A 17446-nucleotide genomic window follows, 5' to 3' on the forward strand; every position below is an offset into this window, starting at 1 on the left:
CTGCTGAACGTTGGTGTGCAAGTCAGTCACACTTGACCTTTTGAATCAGTGCTTTATGTTGACGTTCCTCTCTTAAGCGATTAAAGCCTCCGATTTATTTCTCTTTCCTAGGTTGCTTGCAGTGGAGCTGAGGTCATTTTAGATTTTCTACAATATGGTTGATCTTGTAGTTCCTTTTGGTTCCTAAGGCAGCAGCTCGGGGGCTGTAATTATGCACACCTATGCATATGCATGCATATATGTGTTGTTTCCTTCTCTATGTAGTCCTCCTTATCCAACACATTCTTTACATATTAGCTTCGTGGATCTTCATTATATTTTCCCTCAGGGTAACCCTGATCAAGATCTCTGGGAATAAGAAGGAAGTGGTAGCCGTTCCTTCCATAGATACTTGATCTTAAGGTTCAAGGAGAGAAGCTTGTCTCCTTCCATGCTGGTCAGGGGAGGACTCCCAGGTTTAGGTTCCAGCTCCTCAGGATTCTGCTTCTTCTATCTTCTGCTTTACCCCTACTTGTGGGCCTCATTTCAGGCCTATATATTCTGTGGCTCCCAACAGAGTATATCCCTTGAGGAAAGGGTTCTTCAAAAGAAGAATGGCTAGAAAGCAAACCGAGGGTTTGTCCTAAAGAAGAAACCATTTTTCCCCCTAGAAATTCTCATCAACTGTTTTCACATTGGCTAAAATCATACCTAGAACATTCTAGTTGTTCTAGATTTTGGTGGTACAACCAAAATTCCTTGCTTCTTGGCTTTTTATTCCCTTTCTCCTCCAAATGGTCTATAGGGCAGCTCTCTATCTTCCAAGCCTCTTCACTTTCCCCTTTCAGTTATTTCCATATGTTTGGTTCTGACAGGGACAAACTAAATAACCTGTTATTCATATTTATTTATTTATTTATTTATTTATTTATTTATTTATTTATTTATTTATTTATTTATTTATTTATTTATTTATTTATTTATTTATTTATTTATTTATTTATTTATTATATTTGTATACCACCCTTCTCCCGAAGGACTCAGGGCGGTTCACAGCCAATAAAAAACACAATACATAGAATACAAATTAAAAACTATATAAAAAACTGATTCAATAACGGCCTAAAAATTTAGATACAATTTAAAACCCCATTTAAAACCCCCAATTAAAACCCATAAATTTAAAAAACTAACCCAGTCCTGGGGTATACATCCGGGGTCCCCAAAATTGGCAGCTTTAAGACTTGTGGACTTCAACTCCCAGAATTCTCTGGCTGGAGAATTCTGGGAGTTGACATCCACAAGTCTTAAAGCTGCCAAGTTTGAAGACCTCTGATATATATTTTTTTCACATCCCTACTGGCAATCATAATGTTACAGGTTGTGCTGGGCCTTTATAAAGTAAGTGAAATCAATATACTTTTCACTGATGGGCTTAGATACCACATTTACCAGGGTGTAGGCAAATCTTTTTGTTAATAAGTCCCGCATAGCTTAGTAACAGAGCTTTTGCCTATAAGCTGCTGCATGTGTAAAGGGTTTGAGAGTCACCAATTCACACATGACATGCATTAATATTTGCTTTTAAATGCCTAATGTTGGCAGGAAAGTGAGTTACCCTACAGTATGTAGAAATGACCTGGTGAGCAACATTGTAAAACGCATGGATCCCACTCCCAATTTGTCATGAAAGCTTACTTTCTTAACACATTGTAAGAATGAACCAACCATCCTTCCGTCTCCTCCCGACTTAAGTAACAATTGTCTGAAAATCACCCTTCTGGCTTCCACATGGGTAATTACCAAGGCCGCTGGCTGTAAAATCAGCAATAATGTATGCTTGGTGCTCTACAGCACTACAAATTAAAGAGAATTACTTTGAATTAGTCTGCCTGTGTTAGTAAATCCAACCTACGGCCAGCATTCAATAAATCTTTGTAGACTTTGACTGCTTTTCTGTTGAGACTTGTCAATTGCTTAATAAAATGAGTTGATGAACACTCTCTAGGGCTTTTGCTTTCTGTTTCCGAATTGTTTGATACCAACAATCCTCAAAATACACACTCTACAGATTTAGCAAGGCGTAGGCAAAGCAAAAGGGGACACAGTGGCTAAGATGATGAACTTGTCGATCAAAAGGTTGGAAGTTCAGCGGTTCGAATCCCTAGCGCCACGTAACGGTGTGAGCTCCCGTTACTTGTCCCAGCTTCTGCCAACCTAGCAGTTCGAAAGCACATTTAAAAAAATGCAAGTAGAAAAATAGGGACCACCTTTGGTGGGAAGGTAACAGCATTTCGTGCGCCTTTGGCGTTTAGTCATGCCAGCCACGTGACCACGGAGATGTCTTCGGACAGCGCTGGCTCTTCGGCTTTGAAACGGAGATGAGCACCACCCCGTAGAGTCGGGAATGACTAGTAAATACTGTATGTGCGAGGGGAACCTTTACCTTTACCTTTAGGCAAGGCACAGCGCTTAAACCAGCATTCCTATTTAGCCGAATTTCTGTAACACTAGCCACATTCCTAATCTTGCACTAAATTAGCAATGATATTTTCTTTTCTATTTTTGTATTTTGTTAAAATAGCTTGTTAACAAGCTATTTTGTATTTTGTTAAAATAGCTTGTTAACAAAGGGGTGTGTTTAAAGTCTCAGCAGCACCAATAAAACTTGACAAAAAGTGGGAAGCACTTCTAGATATGTTTGCTTCCCTTTCAGCTGGTTAAATGCAAAAGCCACATGAATTCAGGTCCCTATGATGTCTGTTTGAGAAGATGCTGCTGGTTCTGAAAGGTGACTTACTGTTTTTTTAAAAAAAAAAATGAAAGAGTTTTTATAATTTAAATGCAGTGGTAAATTCCTCCAGGAAGAATAGCAGTTCTGGAAGATCTGGATTCAATCTTTATATAGTATAGGTATCAACTCACTTCGTGGCTGCTTTCCTAAAATCATATACTTAATCATGTGGAACTCCCTCTTTAATTCATTTTGCTTTTCCTATCCAAAGTACTAATTGCTGTAATGTGCAGTCCCCCCACCCCTTGGTTAAGCTTGAGGAAACTTCTTTTGTCCTTTTAATTATCTTTTACCTTTAGGGAAGGTTCACTGTAATTCTAACAGAGATGTTGAAGAAAATATCTACCAATTAGCTATATGGTAATGTGGACGGGAAACTGGCGTATTGTCCTGTATGCATTGCATTGTCATTTGAAGTAGTTTTGGAATAGAACAGCATAGAAATACCAGTAATAAATATTTCAAGTGTACTAGCATAGTATATGCTGTATATACTCTATTACATACTGAGTGTGTCTGTGGGATATCTTTAACTGACCAATCTAGCTACTGAGAAGGGGCTGATTAGGACTGCATTGGGTAGGAAAGGAGAATTTAAGTCAGCCATATTCTTGATAAAAAGATACTATATATTAAAGGAGAGCCAGTTTGATGTCATGGGTAAGGTGCTGGCCTAGGAACCAGGAAACTCTGAATTCTAAATCCCCTTTGGCATGAAAACTGGCTGGGTGACTTTGGGCCAGTCTCTCTCTCTTAGCTCAACCCACCTCATAGGGCTACTGTTGTGGGGAAAATAAAAAATCCAATAATAATATATTCCTCTATCAAAAAGAACAGTTATTTGGGAACTGCTTTGTCAAAAACTGAGTAGAGAAGGAGTACTGAATGTTCTTTCCAACTGCAACAAGTATGAATTGATCTAGAATCTGTAGTATATCTCCAATAATAGAAAGAATGATCTGTGGATATTTAGGGATTTAAGAAGCAAAAAAGCCTCTTTTAGGGAAGCCTCAATTAAACAAGAGGCCAAAAAAAAAAGGAAATATAAATAATAGAGCTATGTTAAAAACAAACAAGTTCCAACTCTTTTCCTCCTGCTTGCAGGTATCCATCACTAATACTATACTGTGCTGAAGATGTCTAACAGCAACACCACACAGGAGACACTGGAGATAATGAAAGAATCGGAAAAGAGATTGGTTGAGGAATCTTTGAACAAAACCAAATTTGTATCCAGGTCACCAAGCAAAGAGGAGCCTGAGAAGGACGGGGAGGAGAGTGGTGTACGGCAAGAATCTCAGGTAATTGGACATAATGTCTCATAGATAGCCAAACCAGTAGGCTCATGAAAGCCTACAATTGACTGGCTACGGTCCTTGGACTTAATTTTATTGTATCTTGGTCAGTTATCTTTGGTGATGTTGCTAAATTTACTCCCGTTAGAAGCTCCATGGAATCTATCTCATGAAATCACACCAGTATTTAATCATATATGAAATCACATTGTTTATAGAGTTATGCACCCATTGCTGGAGTGTAGTGCAAATAAAATAATGTTAGAAATTGCTACCATTTTACTTTATGTTCGATGGGTTTTTTTTATATGAAATCTCTTTCAATTCAGTGTTTTCCTCTTGTTCCTAAAAAGAATCATCTGTAGGTTGTTTTTTTTTACATTAATTCTTGTCTACAGGATTTGGAAGAAAGTCTGTGTGGGTCTAGTAAGACTTATTCCTGTGTTTGCCACCTTAACATAGTCATGATGGGCTATTTCTGAATTCTATCAAGAAAAAAATAAAAAAAACCCCTAAGCCCAGAATCAGGGTGCAATGGTATAGTACCACCCCTGTTCAGTGTTATATACAAAGTAATTTAATAAAAATGTTCCACCACAAGGACATTGTAATCGGAAATTCAGTTGAGGGAGGGGAAAAGTGCAATTGGCCTTAATATACAAGTTGCCAGTTTGGCTGCTGTTAGTCTTCATTTTATAGTCTTCATTTTAAGCATGATAAGTGGAGGATTAGCAAAATCTGGACAGGAAAGTTGGGAATTAAAAGTCAATTTGAGGGAAGGAAGGAAGAAGGGCATGGTACTGGAAAAGAAGTCTGTTTTTAAGCCCCTGTAACTAAGTGACACAAATTTTGTTTTGGACACAACATATTTCTTTACTTGAACTGCATTCTGTTTCTTCATTTGCTCTTTTGATGCTCAATTTGCTGTCATCGGATCCTTTTTGGATTTTTCCCTAAACATACAAATTAGTCAGTTTGTATTAGACTCTGGTAAGTGTGTCATGGAAATGACAGGCTGTGTAATGTTGTGATGTGAAGTAATCAACTAACGCCAGGCCCCTTGGCTAGTACATTTATACCTTTTACAAGAATTCAGAAACAGGTCTCGCTAGGACTGACAATCTCTTTCCTTTGCAAGAAAGTATATAGTTCAGTAGAAAAACCACCATCATTTCCTGGTGTAATACAAAACTTTCTTTTAACAAGATGGAAACCCCATAATCTTTTATTATCAATTGGATGAAGAGAGAATGTGTTAAATCAGTGATGGCGAATCTTTTCAGCACTGAGTGCCAAAAAGGGAGCGTAAGCATGTCTGGGCCGCAACCCGGAAGAGGAGCTGCCCAGGGCACATGAACGTGCCCGAAAATGAACTTCTGGTTTCAGCTACTGAACTTCCAGTTTCAGCCAACTACTCTTTCTGGGTTTCTGGCACGCATGCGCACCTGACAATCACCTGGCTGGCGTGCATGCTCATGCAGGGAAACAGAAGACCAGCTCCTCTAGTTTCTGGCACTGCTGCATGGAAAAAGGCCAGCTGATAGTTGCGTGCGCATGCATGCAAGAAATCCAGAAGAGGAACGGGCGACGTTGCGTGTGCCAGGCAACATGGCTCTGTGTGCCAATCTGGTGCTCTGTGTAAATCAGTAACAGTAACAGAGTTGGAAGGGACCTTGGAGGTCATCTAGTCCAACTCCCTGCTCACACAGGAGACCTATACTAGGGATTCGAATTGCCGAACTACCGATTGACAAGCTCAGCATCTTAGTCACTGAGCCACCTAGCCACCCAGATTTCTGCTGGATGAAAATTTTTGGGAGTTTTATTTCTGTTATACTTGGATAACACAAGATTGGGTAAAGCTAATATGGGAATCTTGGAATCCTGAATATGAAGCAGTAATTGGATCCATCGATTCCATCTTCCAAGTGCAGAAACCTAATTTAATTCATTGACAAAATGAATTGACAAAGAGTGAATGTGACGTTTTTCAACTCTGGCAATTTTAAATCCTGTGTACTTCAACTCCCAGAATTCTACAGCCAGCATGTCTTAACACATCCAGTGAGGGAGAGTACTGCCATGTCTAGGTGACTGATTCCTTTGTTAATTATGCTTGCTGGATTTCAACTGCTCTGCCTTTGTCATTCATCTATGGATAGAGGTAATTTCTCCAGGCCAACAGTGCACTTCGCAGTACCTATCACCCCTGCTTCTTTAAGCTTTGGGGATGCTTGGGAGGCACATTATTATAACACATATTCATATTTTTATGATTTTTTTAATTAAAAGATTTTACTGAGATTTTAAAAAATGAGAGAAACTTAGAAGAAAAAAGATTATTAAAAGGTAAAAGAAAAATGAAGAATAAAAAGAAAGAAAAAGGAAGTTGTCTAAAGAGCCAACTTCTAATTTTCTTTGCAGCAGTTAAAACATAGCAATTATCACCTCCTTCCTAGCATATTGCATATCATAGTTCTGCTGTTCCCATAAAATTATTTTTAATTAACCATGAAATCAGTTCATTTTTGTCAATTTTCAGCAAAACGACTATAAAGCAAAAGTCAGCAAAAAGTCTGTAAAGGGTTTCTAGTCTTTTATAAAAGTAGTTGTAGTTCGCTCCTTAATCAAACAAGTCAATGCAATAACGTATTCATTCCTTTCCTAGCATGTGTCTTAGCATGTATAAAGAAAGCACAGAATAACTTTTTACCTCCTTCGTACTCCCATCTTTTTTCTTCTTAAACAGAGGAGAACATCCAATCACGGACATGCTAGAAAAAGAGCTAAGGTAAGAGATTCCCTGTGTCATCTTTTTTATGTTGCATTATCATTATACTTCAGAAGATGGTGATGTCACACTAAACCTGTTTCCGTTCTGAGTCCCAGCTTTCCTAACAGGGTGCCAGATTCAATACTTCTCAGTCTGAGTTCATAACCGATTTCAAGGCTCAGAATGCCACAGCTCTTGCATTTTATTCCTAGATCTCATAAGGAATTTTCAGGTGTGCCCTTTGAATAGCTCACATGCACTTTATCTAGCCATCTCAAGGTGGAAGGCTAAGGCCCCTGTTCTCTCTGTGGCTACAGCACAACCGTAGAGCAGAGTGTTTTTGGAATAGCATGAGGAAAATTATCCACCTTCTGGAAGCCATGTGAACATGTTCAATTTGTCCTAACTCTGGCTTTTGAATCTCGTTTGTTTTAGCTATGTCTCAGTTGTTTTGTTGCATACAATAAGTCAGGGTGGTGTTTAATAATGCCCCATTATTAAATTTTTCCCATCTAATTTTTTTTCTATACGTAGGGGAATGCCACACTGTGAGGAAAGCCAAGCTCACTGTCATTTTGCCTGGCATGCTTGTTAACCGCACGCTGGGTTTTATTTTCCTTTTTTGGTTGCGAGGGAGAATTCATTCATACTTTTCCATCACTCTAGGCTGAATTGGTGCAACTCAGAGTTCCTATCTTGTTTGGCTTTGTTGATTCCACTCTGAATCTTGGGGCTGCTTACAAATATAAAATAAATAAGTCTACTTTTTTTTCTTTTTAATTATTCGACAGTAAATCCTTGGTCTTGGTCTTTTAGGCATTTGTCATGAATGCTTTTAATATTTTTACATTAGTACAGCCTCCAACTAGTAGTCCTTAGAGTTAAATTAATTTATTTCTATTTATTTATATGAAAATGTGTACAATACATTCTCAAGAATCCATATTTTATCACGTGGGCTTGTTCTGTGTAAAATTTTGTAGACATCACCATTCCCTCCTCACAATAAATTCTTCAACCAGTTTGAGACGAAGCTTTATTTTTAGCATAGTTTTAAATGAACTTGGCAAGCCATCAGAGTAGCTATGCTTGTTGAAAATACATGTAAGCAGTGGTGGGATTCAGCTGGTTCGCACCGGTTCAGGCGAACCGGTTGTTAAATTACCCTACCCCCACCCTGCTATCGAAGTGGATCCTGGGCACGGGGCTGTGCTGCAATGGAGAAATGGGCAACGGAGTGGCCAGCATGAGGGAAAAAGGAGGCTGCTTTCCCTCTTTCTTCTCCCTGCTCCTCCTCCTTCCGCCGGCTACTCCGTTGCCCGTTTCTCCATTGCAACGCAGAGTAGCACCCAGGATCCACTTTGATAGCGGGTGTGTGTGTTTAATTTAACAATCGGTTCGCCCAGGGTCAGGTTGGCCATCGCGGGAGGCTTGTCCCATATGTGCAGTGGAGCTGGAGGATGTGGATGGGCTACGCCTCCCACGACAGCCAACCTGATCCTGAATCGGTTGTTAAATTATTTGAATCCCACCACTGCATGTAAGGTGCCAGTGTGGAATGGTAAGTTTGGAATTAAGGCAGGAAGAATCTACTTATTTGTTACTTACTTTTGCTACATATTGGGGGGGGGGAATAAATATAAATTATATAATGAATTTGCAGCTGAGCAGCCCAAATCACATATTTGTTTGTTGTTTAGGCTCATGTAGAAACTGAGATCCGATGGAGTGGCAAATTGTCATATATAATGGGATCCCAACTGCCAAGAGAGGAAATTTGTCCCAGTTATGCAGTTACTAATGTTGATGGAGTTGACACCCTTTGTATTGTTCCATGGCAAAAATATATATATATATAATGAAAGCAATGCTACCTTAATTACTAGTAGGTGACTGGCAGGTCCATGACACATCAAAAGGAGGCTGTAGTCATCTGCATCTTAACTTCAGAAGCATTTGTGTGTTTGTTTGTTACAGTCAAATTCGAAACTGAAATTAGTAAGGAGCCTGGCTGTATGTGAAGAATCTTCTAGTCCCTTTGTGGATGGGCCTTTGGAAACTCAAGTAAGCCAAATAGCAAGTAAATAAATACCCCTTTCAGCTGGTGGGAGGGGTGTGCGTAGAGAATCCCTTTCAGTATTAATTATTTTTGGCCTAGATTAAGGTAAGACATCTTGAGAAAAACTTGTCTGAACCAATAGCATCTTGTGACAATGTGATAGCCAAGTTAAAATGTATTAAAAGTGATATTGATATACCATTGGCATATCAGTAATCTCCAATGGTCTGATTACAGACTGCCATATGTTTGAGTTCATGTTCTGGACCCTTTATTAAGAAAGCCTGTATTACATAGCACGATCAGAACAGACGATTGTATCACAAAGAGTGGCTGAAGGAGAACTTTCAGGATATAATAAGAACTTTTAATTATCTAGTGATTCCAAATAATATCTACATATTGAATCTTTCCTTCCTGTAGAACAGCAATCTATGCAGAAAACGATACACACCATGATCCATATAGTCAGCCACTATAATTCAGGTAGGGTGCTGTAGGTATAGGATGCTATAATAAGAAGACAAAATCAAGAATTGTGGCACATGCTAGAGGGGATTTATCAACCCAGCATTGTAGATTATTCAAGCAAGTGAGCTATGCTTAGAAAATATCAGTGCAAAATCCACTGGGTTATTAACCTATCTGATCTGGAAAAGCCTTCCATTGTCACACTAATTGATCATTTATTCGTTGGCTCCCTAAGCAGAATTTAGTGTTCTCTTAGTGTGAAATCAAGGGACGCGGTGGCTCAGGGGCTAGGACGTTGAGCTTGTCGATCGAAAGGTCGGCAGCTTGGCGGTTCGAATCCCTAGTCTTGCCATGTAACAGGGTGAGCTCCCGTTGCTTGTCCCAGCTTCTGCCAACCTAGCAGTTTTGAAAGCACGTAAAAATGCAAGTAGAAAAATAGGGACCACCTTTGTGGGAAGGTAACAGCGTTCCGTGCACCTTTGGTGTTGAGTCATGCCAGCCACATGACCACGGAGACGTCTTCAGACAGCGCTGGCTCTTCGGCTTTGAAACGGAGATGAGCACCGCCCCCTAGAGTCAGCAACGACTAGCATGTATGTGCAAGGGGAGCCTTTACTTTTACCTTTATAGTGTGAAATATCACATTTTCTCCCCTCCTGCAAGGAAAAACAGGGACAAAACAACCTGCCTAATTTAACCTTCTGTCCAAATCAAATCAGTATTTTTAGCATATTTACTGTTTGCCTCATAAGTAGGGAACATTGATAGCATAAAAAATTATTGATTCCACATATATATTATATATATTCAAAGTTCACACACAGATGAGAATTTAGCCACATGGAGAAGGGTAGGCCAGAATCTTCAGTGATTGATGGCCAACCTGACCCAAAGTAAAATTCCTTCCTAGATCCAAAAAGTTGATCATACGATGCTTCCAGCTTCTGTTGATTGCAAAGCATCAGCAAATACAGCTTTTGTCCTGTCATTAGGATATCATACATTTGCACATCAGTTGCCCATCTGACAAGGAAGATGACAAATCTGCAAAAGATGGTCCCGAAAAAGAAGAAAAAGAGAAAAACAAAGAGAAGGCCCCCAAGAAAATGTTGTCTAGAGGTAAGACAATCTTAGGTTACAGTCATACCTGTTCTTTGCAAAATTCCAGGCACCTGGATGATGCCAATAAGTTAATAAAGAGACATTTCCTAAAAAAATTAAAAGTGAATTAGTAACATGTTTTAATAATCCTTGAAGCTTGTGTAATATATTTGATGGCATTCAACTTGTTGATTATTTGTTAGTTGCATATCTTATCTTTCCTCAAAGAACACATAGCCATAATTTCCCCCCTAAACTACACTCCTGTGACGTTAGATTAGTTGGAGTGATGGAACCTGGCCCAAGTCATCCAGTCATTTTCTGTGTCTGAGCCTCCCCAACTGGTTTAGCTCTGTGTTGAAACAGAGTGAAGGAAAAATTTGCAACCTTATATAGTTTGAAACTTTAAGACTAATGCTATTATGTTTTTCAAAATCTTACTGTGGAAGTGCATAAAAAGACTCAGATTTTGCCTGAAAGTGCACACTTTGATGATATTCCCCACTGCTAGTGAGAGAACACTTGGATTTCTTCCCACAAAAAAAAAACTTCCCCTGATGGTAAGATTCAGCAAAGAGGCAGAAGACCAGATTGGAATGAAGATGTCCATGATGAAGTTTATGGTCTCAGTGTAACAAATTATATACTGTCTTTCCCTGAAAATAAGACCCTGTCTTATATTTTTTTGAACCTCGAAATAAGCACTTGGCCTTATTTTCGGGGAGTTCTTATTACTTTGGGGCATGTGGAGCAAGATGGGGCTCCTCTTGCCATCTTACCTGATTTCCAGTTCTTTATTTAAATATTTTCAGGGAGGGCTTATTTTCAGGGGGAGGCTTATTTTAGCGCATGTGCTCAAAAAGCCCAATTGGGCTTATTATCAGGGGAAGTTTTATTTTTGAGGAAACAGGGTATGTGTGCACACATGCACACATACATACACATATACATATACATGTACACATATATGGGTATATGTAGACATATGTATATATACACACATATATGTACACAAGTACATATACAGATGCCATTTAGCGGTAAGTGTTTAAGAAACCTCTTCTTTTGTTTTTTTTGCCATTTCTATAGTGACTTGAGAAAGTTTCTAACACAAGGGATAGAGCTATACTGAGTTCCCGGTTCAATCCCTCCATCCCTCTTTTCTCCTAGGGATGAAAAATGAAAAAAAATTTCTGTCACAATTTTGTCCCAAATTTCCTCCATATACAGATAGTCCTTGACTTACAACCACTCCTTTAATGCCCGTTCAAAATTATAACGGCACTGAAAAAAGTGACTTATGACCACTTTTCACACTTATAACCATTGCAGCTTCCTCACAGGCACGTGATCAAACTTCAGGTGCTTGGCAGCCAGCATGTACTGTATTATTACGATGGTTGTAACATCCTAAGATCCTGGAATTGTCATTTGCAATCTTCCTAGGGAGCTTCTGGCAAGCAGAGTCAATGGGGAAGGCAGATTCGTTTAACAACTGCAAAGTTCACTTAACTGTAGTGCTTTGCTTAACAACCATGGCAAAAAGGTAAAATGGGGCATGACCCACTTAACAACTGCCTTGCTTAGCAATCAAAATTTTGGGCTCAATTGGGATCGTAAGTCGAGGACTACCTGTACCTTAAACTTCACTTGAGTTTCTTTCTTACTGCTGTACTGTTACAATGGCATCTTAGTACCTGTGCATTACCTTTCTAGTTATTTAATTAATTATGTGTGTTTTTGAAATATGAAACAGCATGAAAAAAGATCTGTCCACTTGAAATAAGTCCTTCCTTCCTTCCTTCCTTCCTTCCTTCCTTCCTTCCTTCCTTCCTTCCTTCCTTCCTTCCTTCCTTCCTTCCTTCCTTCCTTCCTTTCCATTGTCACACTGCTCACAGACTTCACTATCTCAGAGATGTGTGAAGGTATTTTAATTAAGAGTCTTGGTGGCTCAGTGGTTAGAATGCAGCATTGCAGGTGAACTCTGCATTTCACTCCCAGCAGTTCGATCCTGACCGGCTCAAGGTTGACTTGGCCTTCCATCCTTCCGATGGGGACCCAGATTGTTGGGGGCAATATGCTGACTCTGTAAACCTCTTAGAGAAGACTGTAAAGCGGCATATAAGTCTAAATGGTATTGCTATTCTTACAAATTTAGGTAGCAGTACATTTCACTTTGCCCCCTCCCCTCCCAAAATCAAATTTAAAATAACTAATAATCCTGGGGATCAGAAGAGAAAAATCTGCCATTGTATATTGTAATGTGGCACAGGAAATAACCTGCAAAGTTGGAAAAGCTATCTTCAGATTGCATGAAACAATTATATTATATATCACCCAGTATTGGGTGTTCCTGTGTTCACATTGTCTTCAGCACATAGACGGCCTAAGACTGGGTTATATCTGGGGCAATCACGTGAAGGCATGTGTATGAGAGTTTGCTTTCCTGGAGAATGCTGTGTTCCAGCAAGACATAGCATAGCAAGCATACACATTTCCACTGAGCCCACTAAATAATTGCTTCCAATATTTAAACTCTGCAGGGCGCCACTGCACATGGCATTTCCCCTAGATGAGCTATCTGTTTCCTCCTGTATGATCACAAATGTTGTGTATCTCTACTGGAGGAAAAAAATGCTATTTGTTGCTGGTTGGTTAAATAGACCTATAAAGCTCAGAGCCTACTTAATCAGCCAATTCACCTAGGCTGGCAGCTCTAAACTCTGCAATTTGGGATAAAAAGAACAAGAAAAGGAGCCAAAAACTACTGACAGCATCTGAGTTTGCTTTCTCCTCCTCTGAGATCAAAAGACTTTGTAAATAATGCAGAACCTAACATATTTATTACAAAACCCTGGTAATGTATGATTTGTCCCACACAACTTGATGGATTAGTGTAATCTTCGTTAATATGAGGCTTGAAGATCAAGCACTGAGGTTTGATAAATTTGAACTCTAGGAAATATAAGAGCAGTCTATTTCTGATGTCATTTTATAGTAATGATCCCCCTCACCATCTTAAGAAATACTCAAATTCATTGATTACATTGATAGAGGCTGATATGTTATAACAAGAATTCAGAGATGTATCACAACATGCTTTGATCAAATAGATCCGTTCTTGTTTTCCTGTAGTCTGGGTTTATATATTCAACTTTTTAGAAGCTAGACAAGGTGGAAGCCCTTTCCATTGCTGTGGAATAGGTAGTAAAGAAAGTACTCCCATTGAAATAGTTAAAATTAATTTCATCCTCCAATTTACCCTAAAGGTTTAAAGTTGAATTTAAAGGGAGAAGTTTGGAGTGTGCATTGAAGTGCATGCAGTATCTATCAGAAAATGCCTCATAGTCTTTCCAGCTATGACTTTACTTGAGCTGGACTATTACTGCCATGGTTCACCCTTACTCTGAGCAGTATTTTGGCACAAAGGGAATTGTAGTGCAACATTTGAATATCCCAATGGATGGAAAAGACTATACTGAAATTGTGTCCATTCCATCACCTGCATTAAATTCATCCTCCCTCCCTCCCTTCTTTTTTTCCCTCCCCCACCCTTCTATAAGTAGGTCATTTCTTGAGTCTGTTTCTATTTTCTGTTATAGATTCCAGCCAAGAATATACAGACTCCACTGGAATAGATTTGCATGAATTTTTAGTAAATACACTGAAGAAAAATCCAAGGTAGGTTCCAGAAGTGGTCTTGTTGTGGATCCTGCAACTGCATGCAGAATTAAAAATGAGAGGCACATATATAATCAAGGGTAGTGTTAGCTGCCAAAAATCAAACATGTTTATGTTGGTATGTGTCTGCTAAGGGTAGGATGGAGCAACTAAGCAGCCTTCCATGCCCTCCTGAAATCATGGAATGATGTAAGTATCATGAACATGAATTACATATAATTTAGAGTGTCCTCTCAGTTTACTTAGTCTTGCTACTCCTAAGCACTTCTATGCTTACCTTGCCCTGGAAAGTCTTGAGCTTGACACGGCAACAGTAAGATCTGGACTTTGATTTGGCTTTGGCTAACGCCCAGGTTCTGGGTAACAGTGCTCCAAAGAATCATAATAATAGTTCATAGACCACTGCTGATTGGTCTACAACTTCATTAGTATCTTTTTTACTATTACCAATTTACCACTAATGGAGGTCAGAATATTTGTGAGAACTTTCTCCATCGTCTGCCTAGTCATGTAATCCAATATAACAGGACAGCATTTGGCATTTGGCAATCTAGTGGCACAAACTTCTGTTAAAATAGATGCATTTCTATCCTCCTATGCTACATTTGTATATTATATACTATGCTACATAGTATAGTATATAGCAGGGTGTCAAACCAAGGCCTTCAGGCTGATTCCGGCCCTTGGGGTGCTTAGATTTGGTCTGCGGGCCATCTTGGAAATAGTGAAGGACTGGCCTGCGGTGCCTTTGCCGACCCTCCCGGGCTCCATTTTTGCTGGCAGAGGGCTGCAGGATGTCAATCTGACTACACCTACCCTGGCCAGGGCCACCCCAGCCACACCCACTCAGCCCCCTGAGATCAAACACAACCCTCAGGGGCCCTCAATGAAATTGAGTTTGACACCCCCTGTATATAGTATAGTGTATATTCTATAGCCTTGATGGCGAACCTATGGCGCGCGTTCCACAGGTGGCATGCCTACCCATATCAGTGGGCACGCGAGCTCAGCTCCAACACGCATACGCATGCCGCCCAGCTGATTTTCGGGCCTTCTGGGTCCACCAGAAGTAGGGAAACAGGCTGTTTCCTGCCTCCAGAGGGCCTGGGTGGTGGTGGTGGGGAAGGCCCGTTTTTCTCTCTCACCTGGCTCCAGAGCCTCTCTAGGAGTTTTGGGAGGGCAAAAACTGCCTTTCCCACCCACTTCCAGGCCCTCTGGAGGCCAGAAAGAACCCATTTACCAACTTCCGGTTGGACAGGAAGTGACTCTTTTGCTGTCCCCAGCCTCCAGAGCCTCTCTAGGAGTCCCTAGAGGCTGGGGACAGCAAAAAAGTCACTTCCTGTCCAACCGGAAGTTGATAAACTGGCCGTTTCTGGCCATTGGAGGGCCTGTGGGTGGGAAAGGCAGTTTTCACCCTCTGAAGACTCATAGAGAGGCTCTGGAGCCAGGTGAGAGAGAAAAACGGGCCTACTAGACCATCGTGTGCCAGAAGCGGAGGGAGGGAGAGTCGCATGCGCGGGAGTGGGGCACATAGAATTATTGGTGTGGGCACATGCGTGACCACCACCCTGCCCCCCCCACTCCTGGCACGCGATGGCAAAAAGGTTAGCCATCACTGTACTATAGTATATATACTATAGATGCAAGAACAGAAAGGGGGAAATGGGTGTGAGTTACACAGTTACAAAGAATAGTGATAATTCTAAAAATCTTCCTTTAAATAGTTCCTCTACTCTGCTTCTGTTTCGTTAATAAACAGTATCAAAACTGAATTATCAAAACAAGTTAGCTATATTTTGATAATAATGTCTCTCTTTAATAATAGAAATTGTATGAGAGCCTATGGGTTGTAATGCTTCTTGTCTCTATGCAGAAATGAATTTTGCCTGAACTAAAAAAAAATAACACTGCTTTTAACTTGCTACATCTGTTTTGCATATGTCAGTACAGAACAGGTAACAGTGCCTTTGTTGTTGAATCACCTTGAGCTTTTAGCTTAATATTAGAAAAAGAGGACATAAATCTACACATTTTGCCAAGAGACTTTTCTTTCTCTGCACTGAATGTTTCGCTTTATTTCTCCCTTGATTTTCTTTTAACAGGGATAGGATGATGCTGCTAAAATTAGAACAGGAGATCCTGGAATTTATTAATGATAACAAGTAAGTAAGGCGGGTTGATTTATGAGTAAGGGTAACTGGAGACCACAAGCTTTCTTGTCTTGAGATGGAAATATTCCATTTGTAGAAAGTGCAAGTGCTCTGTTTCCTTCTCCTCTTTTCCCCAACAGGTTAAGCGTTAGTACATTTGCATGTAGGATCCATTTCAGGTTTTTGTTTGTTTGTTTGTTTGTTCAGGACTGGTTATAGAGCAGCTATGGAGTCTCCATTTCCTCCAATTTTTTGTTTGTTTGTATGCTGCCTTTAGTTATTTTTACAAATAACCCTTTACACTCTGCGTCTGGATTCGGAATAATGTCTCTGAATGTTGTAGACCTTATTCTCAGCTACTGTATACCATTCTCTGGTTCCTAATTGAACCAGCAGCAAAAACAAAAAAACAAAACAAAAAAAAAACACCAACCCAAGCAAAACCCCACAAAGCTATTTTGGTACATGTTATTTCATGTTCTCTTTCTCCAAGCAGTTTAGGATAGCTGTCAAGATTCTGCTCTCCCATTTCGGTTTTATCTTTGGAATTTTTCTCGATCATTCAGAAGGCATTAGAGTTAAACGGGAATTTCAGCTTGGGCCCTTCCCGTCATAATTGAATGCACAAGCTGAGGTTGCTGCTGCGCAAAAATTCAGGGCCTCCCTTGGGCTGTCCACCAAGTCAAGAGGGCAGTACAACCATGCAGTCAAAAGCCATCTCCTTTTTATGGGCAGCATTTTTTTCACACAGCCATCAGTATTGCTACATCTGTGAACATCTCTGCATAAATTGCAGCTCGTAGAGTTTTCTCTGAATTCAGCATAATAAAAAGTTGATATAAAAACAAAGTCGGCTTATCATTATCTTCTCCCGTGCTAGAAACATCTTATATTGACTGTGCAGCTATTCATTTATTTGTCAAGGAACTTTCCAACCCTTTACAATAAAGCTATCTTAGAGTCTATAATAAACATGTCTCTAAGCCTCTGTGGCCTATAATCAGAGTGTGTGTGTGCGCGCATGTGCCTGCCTATATATCATATATGTAATGTAATCATGTAATGCCCAGCCAACTTTTTAGGATTAGCTGAAAATTACTAATTCAGGTGGCTAAAAGTATTGTAATATGAACAGGTCTGACT

At 39.8% G+C, this 17446-nt stretch overlaps 1 protein-coding gene across 10 annotated transcripts in view; it reads left to right on the plus strand.

Moving 5' to 3' along the window:
* Window positions 1–17446, plus strand: part of R3HDM2 (R3H domain containing 2) — a 189469-nt gene that overhangs the window by 102220 nt on the left and 69803 nt on the right. For all 10 annotated transcript variants that reach the window (XM_058167085.1, XM_058167083.1, XM_058167082.1 and 7 more), the window contains 6 exons: window positions 3878–4074; window positions 6818–6859; window positions 8819–8905; window positions 10364–10490; window positions 14075–14153; window positions 16256–16315. In XM_058167085.1, the coding sequence (XP_058023068.1) occupies window positions 3910–4074; window positions 6818–6859; window positions 8819–8905; window positions 10364–10490; window positions 14075–14153; window positions 16256–16315 (560 nt within the window). In that variant the 5' untranslated portion in view covers window positions 3878–3909. The remainder of the gene's footprint in view (window positions 1–3877; window positions 4075–6817; window positions 6860–8818; window positions 8906–10363; window positions 10491–14074; window positions 14154–16255; window positions 16316–17446) is intronic.

The sequence above is a fragment of the Ahaetulla prasina genome, chromosome 2 (genome assembly GCF_028640845.1).
Source record: "Ahaetulla prasina isolate Xishuangbanna chromosome 2, ASM2864084v1, whole genome shotgun sequence".
NCBI classification, from domain to species: domain Eukaryota; kingdom Metazoa; phylum Chordata; class Lepidosauria; order Squamata; family Colubridae; genus Ahaetulla; species Ahaetulla prasina.